This window comes from Mobula birostris, chromosome 25, assembly GCF_030028105.1.
Source record: "Mobula birostris isolate sMobBir1 chromosome 25, sMobBir1.hap1, whole genome shotgun sequence".
NCBI classification, from domain to species: domain Eukaryota; kingdom Metazoa; phylum Chordata; class Chondrichthyes; order Myliobatiformes; family Myliobatidae; genus Mobula; species Mobula birostris.
In genome coordinates, this window is record NC_092394.1 from 51,104,744 (window position 1) to 51,121,248 (window position 16,505).

At 43.2% G+C, this 16,505-nt stretch overlaps 2 protein-coding genes across 2 annotated transcripts in view; one reads left to right on the forward strand and one right to left on the reverse strand.

Annotated features, from left to right (window-relative positions):
* The window catches only part of LOC140187835 (eukaryotic translation initiation factor 4H-like), a 93,888-nt gene extending 86,092 nt beyond the window's left edge, over positions 1-7,796 (reverse strand). The window contains exons 1-2 of the mRNA XM_072243625.1: positions 7,429-7,796; positions 7,005-7,206 (exon numbers count right to left, since the gene is read on the reverse strand). Coding sequence (XP_072099726.1) covers positions 7,005-7,206; positions 7,429-7,768 — 542 coding nt within the window. The 5' untranslated portion in view covers positions 7,769-7,796. The remainder of the gene's footprint in view (positions 1-7,004; positions 7,207-7,428) is intronic.
* Positions 7,797-7,836: 40 nt separating this feature from the next.
* mybbp1a (MYB binding protein (P160) 1a) overlaps positions 7,837-16,505 on the forward strand; it is a 102,773-nt gene continuing 94,104 nt past the window's right edge. Inside the window, exons 1-2 of the mRNA XM_072243624.1 lie at positions 7,837-8,053; positions 9,352-9,447. Of these exons, the coding sequence (XP_072099725.1) occupies positions 7,865-8,053; positions 9,352-9,447 (285 nt within the window). The 5' untranslated portion in view covers positions 7,837-7,864. The remainder of the gene's footprint in view (positions 8,054-9,351; positions 9,448-16,505) is intronic.

The following is a 16,505-nucleotide window of genomic DNA, read 5'->3' on the forward strand; positions in this document are numbered from 1 at the left end:
AACTCCTAATTACATGCAATATGATTTAAATATGCGTAACAGAAGAAAGATGACATTTGATTTTGCAAATAAATGACTTAACTGACAATAAGTAAAAGGGGAATGGAAATAAATTACTCCAACATTAACATACAAATTACTGCAGATTAACAGTCCTTCTCAGAGATTCTTGTTAACTGTTATTATTTAAAACAATTCATTGTCCATTCAAATAATTTCCTTCTTGCATTCATTAACAAATATTGAAGTTCTGTCATGGATTATGCCACAGTTAAGTAATTTCTTTAAAATATTTTTTCTTGGGACTTTTTCCCCATTAATTACACAAAGTACCAATTAAGATCTGCAGCAACAAAACCGATTCAAATTCAAATGTAACAATTGCCACCTGCCTGCAACCATAGACTTATTATACTTGAGTGACATGCCCACAGTTCCAATTATTGCTCCAAAAGTCACAAATTTCATTTGATCCTGTATTAGCAATTAGCAAACATACAATTAAGCACTATTGAGCGTAATCCAGTGGTCAAAGATATGACCCCCCCCCCCCCCCCCCCCACTGGCGTCTGCTACAAACTGCCACAAAATAAGCTTCCGGTTAAGATAATGTTACCAAATGCGTGCGACAGCTTTCTGGTAGTCAAACAGTTAAGAAATCTGGCTAAAAACAGCACTAAAAATACCTTTTTTGAGGTAAACTGTGTTTAATTATCACCACAAACAGTGCAAAGGCAAGCGATGGCGAGGCAAGTTCAGGGGATGAGCTGAGAAGGTGTGCAGTAGAATCATTGCAGATGGAGTCCCAATGCCCATACAATTGGCCTGGATGTGAGGTTGGATTGCTCTGGGCACCAAGAGAAGTCCGACCCTGGGCAGAGGAGATTCTCTGTCCGTACAACTAACCTGGATGTGAGGTTGGATTGCTCTGGGCACCGATCTCGCTTATTCTCCACGATGGTCTCTCCTCTCTCTCTGCAACGCTGAGGCTATGAAAATTGCCTGGTTGTTATGCTCCATACCTGCTGATATGATGAACTGATAGGTGAGGTTTTTAGCCTACTCCTGGGTTCGGATCTAAGAACTCAATTTTGGTTCGATTGTTGTTGCTCGCTTCAATACTTTGTACGGTCTTTTTTTCTTCTTGCTTATCGGGTGTTGGTCTTTTATTTTTACACTTTTTGCTTTAATTGGTTTCTTTTGCGTTTCTTGTTTTATGGTTACCTGTGAGCAAACAAATCTCAAGGTTGTATAATTTATACATTCTTGGACAATAAATGTACTTTGAATCTTGACTCTTTGAATACATAACTTACTCGCTTTGCTTTTACCATGTCCTCACTCATATGTCTAGTTACCGTTATAAACACACAACACAGAATACAAAGCAAAGGGAGAACAGATACTTGTCTCTTACAGGATCTATTAGTCACATCACTTCAGTCTGATTCTTGACTTCAACATTATTGTAATTCAAAACAAACACTGAACTATTAGACAGAGACTATTTATTGACCACAGCTCTGTCTTCAATACTAATTCCAAACCAACTCTACTTCAACCAACTCTACTTCAAACAACTCAACAAAGGACTCAACACCTCCCTTTGCAACTGGATCCTTGACTTCCTGACTAACGAATCACAATCAATAGAATAGGTGTCTCAGAAAGGCAGTGTCCAGTGTCCTCAGCACCCAGGACGTGTCCTTTTCTCACTGTTACCATCACATAGTAGGTACAGAAGCCTGAAGGCACACACTCAGTGATTCAGGAATCCGATTCCTAAATGGACATTGAACCTATGAACACTACTTCACTTTTTAAAAAATATATATTATTCCTATTTTTGCATGATTTTTTAATCTATTCGATATAAATATACTGTAATTGATTTACTTTTTTTCCTTCTACCCTGCTTGTATATTATGTATTGCATTGAACTGCTGCTGCTAAGTTAACAAATTTCACGACACATGCTGGTGATAATAGACCTGATTCTGATTCTTCCACCTTGATTCTCAAAACCGGTGCCCCACATGGCTGCATCCTCAACCCAACTCTACTCCCCATTCACTCACGACTGCGTAGCCAGATCCTGCTCTAACTCCATGCATGTTTGCAGGTGACATCATTGTCATGGGCCACATCTCAAACAATGATGAGTTGGAGTACAGGAAAGTGATAGTTCAGTGGAATGGTGTCATGACTTTGTCTTAAGGATAGAACAAAACTAAACAGCTGGTCAGACTACAGGAAGTGGTGGGGGGAGAACAATGCACACACTGCTGAGGCTGAGACAGCTGAGAACTTCAAGTGTCTAGGAATGGACATCATTAATAGCGTGTCATGGTCCAACCATGTAATCAGTGCAGCAGTGCCTCTACTTTCTCAGGAAACCAAAACATATTTGGTATGCCTTCTTTGACCCTCACCAAATCTTATAGACACACTACCTGGATGGATCATGGTTAGGTACAGCAACTGTTCTATCGGAGACTGAAATAATCTGAAAAGTATTATGGACACGGCTCAGCTCATCACGGAAACCTTTTGCCTCGGTGAACAGTCAACACCCTGCACCCCCCACCCCCCAAATCAGGCAGAAAATACAGCCTGAAAGTATACATACACCTCAAGCTGAAAGAAAAACCTCTATCCCCTTGTTATAAGATCACTGAATAGTCCTATTGTACAAAAGACTCTTATACTCTACCTCATTATGGCTTTGCATCTTATTGTCTACCTGCACTGCACTCTCTGTAACTGCAACTCTTATTCTGCATTCTGTTATTGTTTTCCTTTGTACTACTAGAATGAACTGATAAAATGAAATGATGCCTGGGTGGCATACAATACAAAAGTATTGTATTGTATACTGTATCTCAATACATATGACAATGATAAACTGATTTACCAAATCATTTCATCTTTTGCACACCTAGAAGACATCCTCTAAGGAAAGGTTGAGTAAACTAGGGCTTTTCTCTTTGGAGCAAAGGAGGTTGCGAGGCAACTTGATAGAGGTGTATAAGATTATGAGAGGCATATGGAGAGTGCACATATTTCCACTCTCAGTGACCAATACCAAAGGACACCCATTTAAGGTAAGTAGAGATAAGATTTCTTTTTCTCTTTTACACAGTGGTAGAGGCTTAGAACGCACTGCTGGGGTGGTGATAGATGCTGATTCAACAAGGTCATTTAAGAGTCACGCAGATAGGCACATAGATGGAACATAACGGAGAGTTATGGGCTGTGTAGGAGGGAAGTGTTAGACTGACTGTGGAGTAAGTTGGCATAACGTTGTTGAAAACCCATCCTGTGCTATACTATTTTATATTCTTAAAGGTTTCTTTTTCTATTTACTACTTGCCAATCTCTCCCTTCCCACCACTATCCACTAAAAGAAAAAAAATTGATCAATGCAGATCACTATGGTGACATAAATATCCTACTCAACAAGTTCGAAGGGAACTGAAATGTCAACTGACACACAACACAATGAAACAGCTTCCTCACGGACAGAAGCATTCAATTCTGAAGTAGTTGTCCATAAAACTTAATTCTGTTCTTTATTAATTTAAGTATAACTATGGTCTTAAGAAGTCAGTTCTAATTTATCACTGCTGATTGCCATTCATATTCAGCAGTATATATTCAAGTTTATACTCAGGCACCTTCAACTATTCATTTACCAAAGTACGTACATTTTCTTGCGGGCATTCACAGTAGATACAAAGAAACACAATAGAATCCATGAAAATTGCACTAAACAAAGGCAGACAACAACCGATGTGCACAAGACAACAAACTGTGCAAATACAATAATAATAAATAATATTGGGAACATGATTTGCAGAGTTCTTGAAAGTGAGTCCATAGGTTGTGAAATCAGTTCAGTGTAGGGGTGAGTGGAATTGTCCATGCTGGTTGAAGAGCTGGATGGATAATAACTGCTCCTGAACCTGGTGGTGTGGGAGCTGAGGCTCCTGTACCTCCTTTCTGATGACAGCAGCGAGAAGAACAGGGCCCGGGTGGTGGGGGTCCTTAATGATGGATGCCGCTTTCGTGTGACAGTGCTCCTTGGCTTCCCCTGTGATGGTCTGGTCTGCAGGCCTTTCCATACCAGGCCGTGACGCAAACAGTCAGCATACTCTCCACTATACATCTATTGAAGTTTGTCAAAGGCTTGCAGAATCTGCACGAAATTCCAGTCTTTATATTAGAGATGGCTACATCATGACAAAGTTGTCAGAAAAGCAGGAGACAGGTGTTTATAGGAATTTCCTCAACAGTCCAAACAGTAAATTCTTTCAAAAACACAAGTTCCACATAAACCTCAAAAATGAATGGTGTTTATTCATATGGCTAATCTCAATTACTTTTACAAGAAATATTCAAACAGAAACTACCAAGTCAAAACTGTGAAGGAAGATGAAAATCTAGATTATATTCTCCTGGAAAATTCAATTATACCATTATTTCTTTCCAATTATTTAATGAGCATCATGGCCCAGGTAATACGTTGTCTGCCCAAAGTTTAGCAAATTTTGTGAATAGAAAACAATTGCTATTGATACACTCAACATTTTTTGCTACAATAAACAGAAGGAAAAATACTCCATGGGTTACATACAGGTGACCCCATGTTATGGCTGTCAAATTACAGAAATTTATCCTTACAGACTTCACAGATCACTACCCAAAAAACTGAGCTGCAGATATAATTTGCTTTTACAGAATTTATGGAATAAAGGAAACAAAATCAATCTTTTTAAAACTTGTGTTTCTTCACATATGTAGATGATGCAGCTTCACATTCTAGCACATAGCAAACCAATCTGCTTTCCAGGATTTCTATAATAAATTCTAGTAAATCTTTATTAGAAGTGATAGCAATTAATGGGATTACCAAATAAGTAATAGGATGCTGATACAACCACATCTGGAATGGGTGTGCAGTTCTACAAGATGGATGTGATTAAGCTTGAAAGGATGCAGAAAAGACATGCAAAGATGTTGGTGAGACGGCAGAGCCGAAGTTAAAATGAGAAATTGTTTTATTACAGCGAAAGCAGCTGAGGGATGACAGTTCAGAAGTTTATAGAATCATGTGGGGCATAGACAAGGTGGACAGCGACAGAGTAAAGAAACTAAAACAAGAAATTATGAACTTACAGTGAGAGGAGAAATATTTAAAAGACAGCTGAAGAGCAAACTTTTCCACATTAAGGGTACTGGGTATATGGAATGAGCTGGCAGAGCACGTGGCACGAGCTTACAGTTACAATTTCGACCAAAGGCCATGTGTTTATGCTGATTAATTCTAAGCCTTCACAGGACAAAACAGTTAAACTCCCAATTGGTTCATGTTTGAGTTAAATTCACAAAGATAACTGCAGGCAAAATAAATACATACAGTAACACAGCTACACACAGCAAACAGTTTACTGGACGTCTATAAGGTGTCATGACATGGAGTCTCTAAACACACCAAAACCCATCCCCAATTACTCTAAATAGCAGAATTATCACTAATGAGCTCAGAGGGCAACTGAGGATCAATAAATAAGTGAGAGATGTGGTGTGCCATAATTAATAGTCCTTAAATTCTCGATAACAAAAAGCATTATGCAAAAATAAACATCTCTTTTGATGTCATAATAAATGCTGCTTTAAAATAAGTTTCCTCCACTGGATGAATAGTACAGCTTTACACTGGAGAGAACAAGATTTGCATATTTTTTTCCAGTTAGCAAGGTCTGCATATCACTTTCATGAGAACACCCAGTCTGAAATTTTGGATTTAAATAAATGTCTCAATATACAAATTGAGCTATCAAATGAAAGTTACTCAGCTGGACTATGGAAGTGATAATCTCAGACTGTTTATTAAACTGTGTATTTTGTGAGGCAAAGAACATCGTGGCAACAAAAGTTAAAATTAAATCGAATCTGTGGCACAGCCACACAAGTGCAAACAAAATGTAATTATGTTACTTTGAGGAATAATGTATTCAGAGCATGTGTGTGGTTTCGGTGGGTAATCCTGGGGAGTGGGGTGTTGACAGACCCACATACATCTTCCAGCCTGCTTTGTCCCAAAGCCAACGCCAACCAGGCACCCTCAAGCAAAACCCAGTTACCTACTGTCACACACCTGGGAGATACACTCATTCCCACAAACACCTTCCCCAGAATCTTTACCCATTACCCTCCTCCTCCCCCTCTGCCAAATCTTCTCCCCGTGTCAACCTTCGGCCTCAGCCTGGTACCAACCTCCGGCAGCTGTCCCCACCCAGAGTACCTACCCCAACAGCTCCATACTTACACAAAGTCCACTAATCACACCCCTCCCATACCTTCACCCGATATCCCTCAAAACCTCCTCCCTGTACCTAAATTCAGCCACCTGCCCTTCTGGTGCTGATCCAACACATAGTCCAGTACTACCTCTGTGCCCATCACCAGACCCCCCCCCCACCCCAGTCAGTACTACCCTTGGGACCACCAGCTCCAATCCCACTGATACTACCGCTAGACCCACCACCACCAGGCCCCCACCCCTATGATACGACCCCTGGACTCACCACAACCAACTCCTCACCCCTCTCACTCTACTCCTAGAACCACCCCCAGCTGATACTACCCCTGGCCTGAACTCCAGCAGCCCCTCCGGTACTACCCCTGGGCCCACCCCCACCCCTCTCCCGGTTCTACCCCTGAACCCACCCCCATCCCCACCCTCACCCCCTCTCCTGGTTCTACCCCTGGGCCCACCCCCACCCCCTCTCCCGGTTCTACCCCTGGGCCAACCTCACCTCCTCTCCTGGTACTACCCCAGGGACAACTCCCACCACCCCCTCACCCAGTACTACACCTGGGCCCACCACCACCCCCTCTCCCGGTACTACCCCCATCCCCACCCTCACCCCCTCTCCCGGTACTACGCCTGGGCCCACCACCAGGCACCCATTTCCCACAAACTCTCCCCTGGTACCTACCCCCGGACCCCGCCGCAGCCAAACTGCTGCCGATCATTGTAACTGTCAAAATCCGCCATGTCCTTCTGCCGAGCACAGACAAGCCCCCGGCTCCATGGTAACCGGCCTGGCCCGCGCCGCCTCCCTCTGTCTGTCACTGTCACCGTGGAACAAATGTTCACCCCCGTCCATCGCCTCCGGTCACTGTCCTCTTCCTCATCCGCTGCAAAAGTCACAGAAATAATTAAATCGGGTGCCTCCACTTCATCCCTGTTTTCCCTTCATGAAACTTCATTCAGTCGCTTTGTTATACGACTCCTCTCGCGCGTATGTCGCTTGAAATCGAACAACCTTAGATTTTAAAATAAGCTTCCCAAGGGTGTTAGATTCCTAGTAGCCCTAGAACTGCAGACGTTGGAAAACTGTGAGGTGAAATATAAACTACCTTCAATGAAATGGAGATGCTCAGCTTTGCTGGGACAATGTTGAGGTGCGGGACCCTTCAGCGGTACAAGCTGATGATTCCTCCGCTCGGACATGAACGTTCCCCGAACCAGAGTGGACGCTGACACACAGGAGACCACGGATGCTGGAGTCTGAAGCCACTCACAACGTGCAGCAGTCCTTCTGCAGAGATTCGACCCGAAACACCGACGATCCTTGCCCCGGTTCGCCACCACCCCCATGACATCGGATCCTCTCGAGGGCCCCAAAACATTGGGTGTTGCTGCAGACCGAGAGTGGCCGTCCACCCCGTTACTGCTTGCAGAATACCTGATTGGCATTCAGTGGGATGTCGGTAAACTGCACCGACGAAACAGCAGGCGCGTTGTCGGGCAGTCGCTTGGGGTGGTGACCTTGCGGAGGACCCCAGCGGCAGCATGGTGGAGCAGGAGGGGAACGCGGTGCCCGGCGACCGGCCAGAGGCTGGTGCGGGGGTCGCCGGTACCAAGAGGTTACTTCAGCAAAACCGTGAGTTCCTCGACTTCTTCTGGGACATCGCCAAACCTGAGCAGGAGGTGCGGCTGAGTGGCATCAGTGGACTGCTCGAGTACCTGAGGAGCAGCGAGGTGAGTGGTGGTGGGGGGGGGGGGGATAACTAGGCGAGGAGGGGGAATAGGGAGGAAGGGACTGAGCAGCGCTAGTGGGAAGGGGGTACAGGGACGGGTGGTCGTAAGTGGGACTGAGAGTGGGGAGAGGATGTGACTGTGAGGTTGTTAGAATGGGACTAGGAAGACTGGGAGCAAGGGACTGTGAGGAGGTGCTGGGAGATGAGATGAGGGAGGAGGACTGGTGGTAGGGGGTGGTGGAATGCCCGGTCAGTGCTGTGGGGGGCACAGTGCGGAAGGGGTGGGGAATACCAGTCAGTGTGGAGGTGTTAGGGAGGGGAGGTCGGTGGGGGGGGGCAGAATTGGGTCACATATTTGCAGAGAGGGTGGTGACTGTGTGGGCAGGAGGGGAGGGGTGGCTGTGCTCCAAACCCCACCCCACATCCCTGCTCTCCTCAGCCCACCTATCATTTACCAGCCCTTTCTTGCATCACCATCTTTATACCTTCTTTCTTTCCTCCAGTTCAGATACTGGGACTTGATCCAAAAGTTTGACTTTCCCTGTGCCTGCATGGATGTTCTTTGACCTGCTGCGATTCTCCAGCTGCTTGATTTTTGCTCCAGAAGACAGCATCTACAATCTCCTGTATCTTCAGATATTAGCCTATCTATCCCACTCCTCCCGCACGAAGGCTTTTCAGAATCTATCTCCTTGCCCATCTTGCCAGATGTAAGAATTGGTCCATTCCCTGTTAATCCCCTCCCCCAATCCAGGTACCTGTCTCTGCTTACCTCGTCTCCCACCTCAATCTAGCTGCCTCCATCCCCAACATCAAGATCAATTCTTCTCTCTCCCTGCTTCCATATGTAAATGCATTGTCCTTTGGGGTCATCTGTACCAATCTCTTCCTGCCATTTTGTTAGATCCAGCTCTTTTATTCTTAATCTAGTCCATTTCCTATTAAGATATAGACTACACCATTATCCTGTCCTCCATTCATTAGCCTATTTTACCTCTTCCCTGTTCATTTCTCTTTCCTTTGGCTCGTCTCTCCAGCTATGTTTGTTCCCCGTCCCCCCCAGCTACCTCTCTACTCTTATTCCTAATTTACTTTGTGACCTTTCCTCTGCATCAGCCATTTTATTCACGTACATTTCCTTTATATTTCCTCACTAATCTCTCTTGCCATTCATCCAGTTTTGATGTTTAATGTCAGAATGTCACAGTTTATGTCATCCATTTGCCTTTGGATGCCGTAAGCTATGGACGCTTTCTTCACCCAGTACAAATTTAGAGTAATTCTTCACTCTGTTTCCAGGGTGACGAGCTTCAATATGCGCTCAAGCGACTCATTGAGGGCCTGGCAGCAACTCGTGAAACGGCTCGTCCTGGCTTCAGCTTGGCCCTGGCACAGGTTAGACGCTATGTTTAATGAGACAATGTGCAGAGGATATAAAAGGTTGGAGACTAATGCACATTGAGTTCTCCTTGATATTCCTGTTACTGTTTCCCTCCCCTTCTATTTTTCATTAACAACACCAATTCACAAGTGTGATCCCTTTCCAGACAGACAAAACTTATAATGGATCAATGGTTCAATTTGATATCAGAATGTATACAGTACACAGTCTGAAATTACTCTTTGTAGACATCTATGAAACAGAAGAAAACCCTAAGAATGAATGACCAAAAAAATGTCCCCAAAGGGGTTCTCATGAGGAATAGCAAAGGAATTAAACAATTTTGTTTTTTCTTTGAGGAAATATGTGTATAAAACCTGCAAGATATAGACAGGAGACAAATGTGTTTTGAAAATGAAGGAACAAAATATTAGCTGAAAAAATAGTATTATAGAAGTTGGTGAGCTTGAAACCAGTCAGCCCAAGAACATGCTGATCTATATACCAAAATTTGAAAAAGATTGTTTTGAGATGCTGGATACTCTTTTCGAAAGTTCTGTGCTGCAGATTTTGCAGTTCTGTGGATTTGATGGTAGCGAGTATGGTGAACTGCACAAAAAGAGGGAGAGGCTAAATGGGGAGCTTTTGACCAATTAGATAGATACTTTATTGAATCCAAAGGAAATTACTGTGTTACTGTAGCATTACAAATGCACAGATATACAAATATTAGAAGAAAAGTAAGAAAGAATAAAAAAATAAAGTTACCTCAAACAGTAACAGGATAATATTGGACAGATAATGAAAATGTTGGGATCTGTAATGAAAGGTGTACTGTCAGAACACTGTGGAGAATAGTAAGGTTGAGCAAAATCAGCATAGGTGAATCATGTTTGATTAATTTCCTGAAGTGCTTTGAGGACATAACTAGTCGAAAAGATGAAGAGGACATAGGAAATGTGCTGTATTTAGATCTTTGGAAGGATTTTGATAAGGTCAATAAGCAAAGAGAATAAATGAAATGATCCTTGGGAAATTGGGTGATTATGATGTTCAAAGGGACATGGACATACTTGATCACGGATCATTGAAGAACAACATACAGTACAGCAAACATTTAAGGCAGGTGATATGTTACTGTATTATGGAGGATTTAAATTTTTTGTCCCAATATTTTCTTCAGGTGTAGGACAGTCAACCTTCATGTGTATTGTGGCTTGAAGAGCAGTTTCACAGTTTCCTTATTTTCATAATTTCTCTTCGCTACCTGGCATGTATTTGGATAGCACAGTGCAACAGCTAGTGAAGCTACAGCCACATAACACCAGAAACTTGGGTTCAATCCCAGCCTTGGTACTGTCCGTGTGAAGTTTGCACGTACCCACTGTGACTGCGCAGGTTTCGTTGAAGTCCTCTGGTTTCCTCACACATCCCATTCAAATCGTCTGTAATAAATGCTAACATGTCATATACCTTCCTAATTCCTTGCTTTAAATTAATGGTGGAATCTGGGGGATGAGGGAAGTTATGGAGTCATACAACACTGCAGTGTAGAAACAGGTCCATCTAGTCACTTGCTGTTCCGTTTCACACTTTGTGGTGCATTGGGTGGCAACCCTGCCATTTCCTTTGCATTTTGTCAGTGTTTTTATGATATTGAGTTGTTAGCTTGACGTTCAACCCAGCACAGATTGAAAGTATGCAAGGAGCCAGCCAGATACGAACCATTCGCCTCAAAGTCTGGTGCTGATGCCACTATGCAACTGATCGGCTGATCTAGTCCACGCCCAACTGATTTTCTACCTGGTCCCATCGACTTTCACCTGCACCATAGCCCTCTGTACCCCTCCCATCCATGTACTTTCAATCCCCCCCCACCCGAGTGAACAAACTCCCCCTCAGGTACCCTTTGAATATTTCAACTTTCACCCTTAACATAGTTCTACCCTCATCCAACTTCAGTGGAAAAAGTCTGCTTGCGTTTACCCTATCTATATCACTCATAATTTTGTATACCTCCATCAAATCTCTCCTCATCCGACTACCTCAAGGGTATAAAGTCTCAACCTATTTAACCTTTCCCTAATACTCGGGTCCTCAAGTCCCAGCAACATCCTTATAAATCTTTGTATTTTTTCAATCTTATTGATATCTTTCCTGTAGGTAAGTTGACCAGAAGTGCACACAGTACTCCAAATTTTTGGCCTCAAAGTCTTAGGCATATGTGGGGAAAAAAAAACTCCATAAAGCAATGGTGCTTTCAAAAATAATGAAGTGAAAGGTTTCTAAGTATCAAAAATATTACTTTGAGATGCAGTGAACAGTAAAACAAAACAACTAAATCAGATCAAAATTTGGTGTGACCACTCTTTGCCTTTAAAACTGCATCAATTCTCTTAAGTACATTGTTGTGCCGTTTTATAAGAAAATCGGCTGGTAGGTTGTTTCAAGCATCTTGGAGAACTTGCTGCAGTTCTTCTGCAAATGTTTACTGTCTCACTTCGGTCTCTCCAAATATTCCCAGACAGCCTCGATGATGTTGAGATCAGGGCTCTGTGGAAGCCATATCACCTGTTGTAGAAATCCTTGTTCTTTTAGCTGAAGATAGTTCTTTATGATCTTTGCTGTGTGCTTGGGGTCATTGTCCTGCTGCAGAATGAAGTTGGAACCAATCATACGCCTCTCTGATGGTATTGTGTGATGGGTGAGAATCTGCTTGTACTTCTCAGCACTGAGGATTCCATTAATTCGGAACAGATCACCAACTCCATTTGCAGAAATGCAGCCCCAAACTTGGGGAACCAGTACCATGCTTTGCTGTTGACTGAAGACACTTGTCCATGTCATGCTCTCCAGCTCTTCTATGTACAGACTCCCTCCTGTTTGACCCAAATTTTTCATATTTTGACTCTTGTCAGTCCAGAGGACTTGGTGCCATTGCTCAACACCCCAGTGCTTGTGTTTCTGTGCGTAGGTGAGTCTCCTGGCTTTGTTTCCACTTTGGAGGAAAGGCTTTTTAGGCAACAACACTTCTGACAAGACTTCTCTGGACTATAGAGGGGTGTACTTGCGTTCCAGTGATTTCTGTGAGTTTAGAGCCAATAGCGGTGCTGGACTGCTTCCGATTTAAAAGGGGCATCAGTTTGATGTATCTCTCGTCTGCTGCACTCAGTTTTTGTGGCCGACTACTTCACTTCTGCTCCTCAATCTTGCCCGTTTCTTTGTGCTTCAGAAGAGCTTGAACAGCACATCTCCAAACTCCTGTCTGCTGCAAAATTTCTGCTTGGGAGAGTCATTGCTAATGCAGGATGTGTCTTGCTGCTGTGCTCACTCTTGCCATGGTGTAAGAATTGATGAGTTGAAGGTTAAGCTGTCATATCTGCCACATCCTCACCTGTTTGCTTGTCTTTTACCCAGTTTGATTCCTTCTACACCCATTTCTGTTTCAGTTTACCAATTTAGTTCATTCAACTCATTATGTCATTGATCATTGGCACCTGTTTGTTATCTTTGTTTAATCATGCACTGGGCTGTATACCTACAAAGTAAACAAGATTTTAATTTAAAATGTGGTCTATTCCTTAATATGTTACTTTAACAAAATACAAAAAAATTGTGTAACATTTAACTTCTTGGATAATAAATGTTTAGAAATCTAAAATTTGTTCTTTTGTACTGATTCATTAATGCAGAAGACAGTAAACATCTAAAACAAAACTTGCATTAAAAATTTTGGGTGCCTAAGAGTTTTTTTAGATTTTTAGATTATGAGAACACTCAGTCCTCGTTTATTGTCATTTAGAAATGCATGCATTAAAACAGGTGCCCCCAACTTTTTTTGCACTGTGGACTGGCCGACGGGGGGTTGGCGGGGTAGGGTTGCCAACGGACAAGAGTAGCAGTTCAATACGTTGTGTTTACCCCAAGAAAGACTACCATGACCATGAAGCCTTGCACGGGCACCTGTGTGCGCATGTGTGTACGTGTCGCTTTTTTTCTACAAATCCTTTTTGGCGATTCTGTTTTGGGGGGGGGGGGTGTTAATCACAACCGGAATGTAGGTGATAAGTGGCTAATACACTCAATTTTGTTTCTAAAAGGGTTTATCTAACGAATTTAATATTAAACACACAGCGCATATTTTCCTCGCATGAATATAGTGATAAGTCAATTATCAGGGGAGGACAGGGGAACTTGAAGTAAGTATTGAACGAACTTCCAGTAGAAGTGGTAGAGGCAGGTTCAATATTATCATTTAAAGAAAAATTGGATAGGTATATGGGCGGGAAAGGAATGGAGGGTTGTGCGCTGAGTGCAGGCTGGTGGGACTAGGTGAGAGTAGCGTTCGGCATGGACTAGAAGGGCAGAGATGGCCTGTTTCCGTGCTGTAATTGTTATATGGTTATATAAGTCAATAGCATCATAACATTTTAAGTAATGTTTGGATATTAAACACACAGCATATATTTTCTCGGTATGAGCATATAAAATCATTGCAACACACCAATATCGTTGAATCAGTGGGAGACCTGGGCTTGTTTCCCTGCAACAAGACGGTGCCATCGAGAGGTGATGGGAGACAGCGATACTCAAAGGGGGTTCCTTATGTCCAGTCTATTCCGCAATATAGTTTTCGTTGCATTCATTGCAGAGATATGTTGGAAATGGAAGCAACATTTTCAGTGCTTTCGTGGCTGTCTCAGGATATTTAGCCTTGACTTTGATCCAGAATGCCAGCAAAGATGTTATGTCAAACATACTTTTCAGCCTGCCGTCATTTGCAAGCTCGAGGAGTTGATCTCCTTCCCGCGCTGACATGGATGACGCATGTGTAATGACCTCGTGTGCGTTCAAGCTCAACAGTGGCCGTGACAGGGAATGAGGAAAGGTGCAGCTGACTCCTATCACCAAATCATATCGTTTCCTCGCGGCCCGGTAGCATATGCTTTGCGACCCGGTGGTTGGGGACCGCTGCATTAAAAAATGATACAACGTTGCTCCAGAATGATATCACAGAAACACATGACAAACCAAGACTAAAACTGACAAAACCACATAATTATAATATATTGTTATAACAGTGCAAAGCAATACCATAATTTGATAAAGAGCAGACCATGGGCACAGTTTTAAAAAAAAAGTCTCAAAGTCCTGATAGCCTCATCATCTCACGCAGACGGTAGAAGGGAGAAAGTCTCCCTGCCATGAACCACCAAGGGCCGCCAACTTGCTGATGCAGCACCATTGGAAGCACCCAACCGCAGCGGACTCTGAGTACATCCAAAAACCTCGAGCCTCCGACCAGCCCCTCCGATACAGCCTCTCTGAGCACCATCCTCTGCCGAGTGCTTCGACTCCGCCCCGGCCGCCAAGCAACAAGCAAAGCCGAGGACTCACGGCCTTCTCCTCCGGAGATTCTGGACCACACAGTAGCAGCAGCGGCAGTGAAACAGGCATTTCAGAAGTTTCACCAGATGTTCTTCCATGCTGTCACGTCCGTCTCCATCAAATCAAGATTGTGCACAGCACCCTACTTGACAAATAACAGACATCACCACTGGAGTGGCCGCTGCGAGCTGCGTCGTGCCACCATCTTCATTTGCACACTATTGTTCTTTTGACACTACCTTCAAGGAATTATGGAACTGTATTTCCAGATCCCTCTGTTCCACAGCACTTCTCAGTGTCCTACCTCTTCAGTTGATGAGAGTGGTGGGATATTAAAAATTAGATCAGTGTTAGAGCTGTGTAAAATGGATAATTGATGGTAAGCAGGGATTTGGTGGGCCAAAGGGCCTGTTTGCATACTGTATGATTCTCCTATTACCCATCTACATTATAGACAACTTGCACTGGCCTCTAAACAATCAGTACATCTATGGATTGCAGGAAACCAAAACATCCCAGGGGAGTGTGGGTGGTCACAAGGAGAACATGTGGATTCCATGTGTGTAGCATCAGAGATCATTTATTTATTGAGATACAGCTCGGAATAGGCCTTTCCCACCCTTCAAGCAGTGCTTCCCAGCAATCCCCCAATCAAATCCTAGCCTAATCATGGGACAATTTACAATGGCCAATTAACCTACCAATTGGTACATCTTAGGGCTGTGGAAGGAAACCAGAGCACCCAGAGGAAACCCACGCGGTCATGGGGAAAACGTACAAACTCCTCACAGGCAACGGTGGGAATTGAACCCGGGTGGATGATATTGTAAAGTGTTGTGCCAATCACCATTGTACCGTGCCAGACTGGTTACATAGGAGCTGCAAGGCAGCAGCACTACCTCTGAACCATCGCTGCCTTGAATGGAGCATCTTTGGAATTTCCACACCTCAAGGGCTGTTGTGTACCTCTGTGCTAATTTAAAATGTAGATGATACAGACTCAGCTGTGATAGAATCGAGAATTAAATGCGTGGTACTGAGGTCATAATCTTTAAAAATGGTGGAACAGGTTTGAAGGGGTGGTTGGCGACTTTTCCTGTTTTTTTAAGTTATGGGTGAGTAAGTAGATCTGATGCAGTTCATTCATCAGCAGAGTACGACTTGAACTGTTCCTTTTGATTTTCTGTTAGATGCCTGAACATCCCTACATAATCTTTGTAAAGCTCTCCCTAAAGCTGCCTTTTTGACCTGCAGTTTTAGATACCTGACTTCTCCTTTTGTGGTGGTTGCCAACATTTTGTTTGGTAATTAAGAATATAGGTTTCCCCCGCCATCCGAAGGTAGAGCGTTCCTGTGAAACAGTTCGTAAGCCGGATTGTCGTAAAGTGAAGAAGCAATTACCATTTATTTATATGGGAAAAATTTGTGAGCATTCGCAGACCCAAAAAGTAACCTACCAAATCATGCCAAATAGCACATAAAACCTAAAATAACAGTAACATATAGTAAAAGCAGGAATGATATGATAAATACACAGCTTATATAAAGTAGAAATACTTTCCTACAATCATTGCCACACTGTCCACAGTAGCAAAAATCTCACAAGCGCTCTCAGCAGAAACACTCTCTCCAGTAACCTTGAAGCTATGAAGCTACCAAATCATACCAAATAGCACATAAAAAT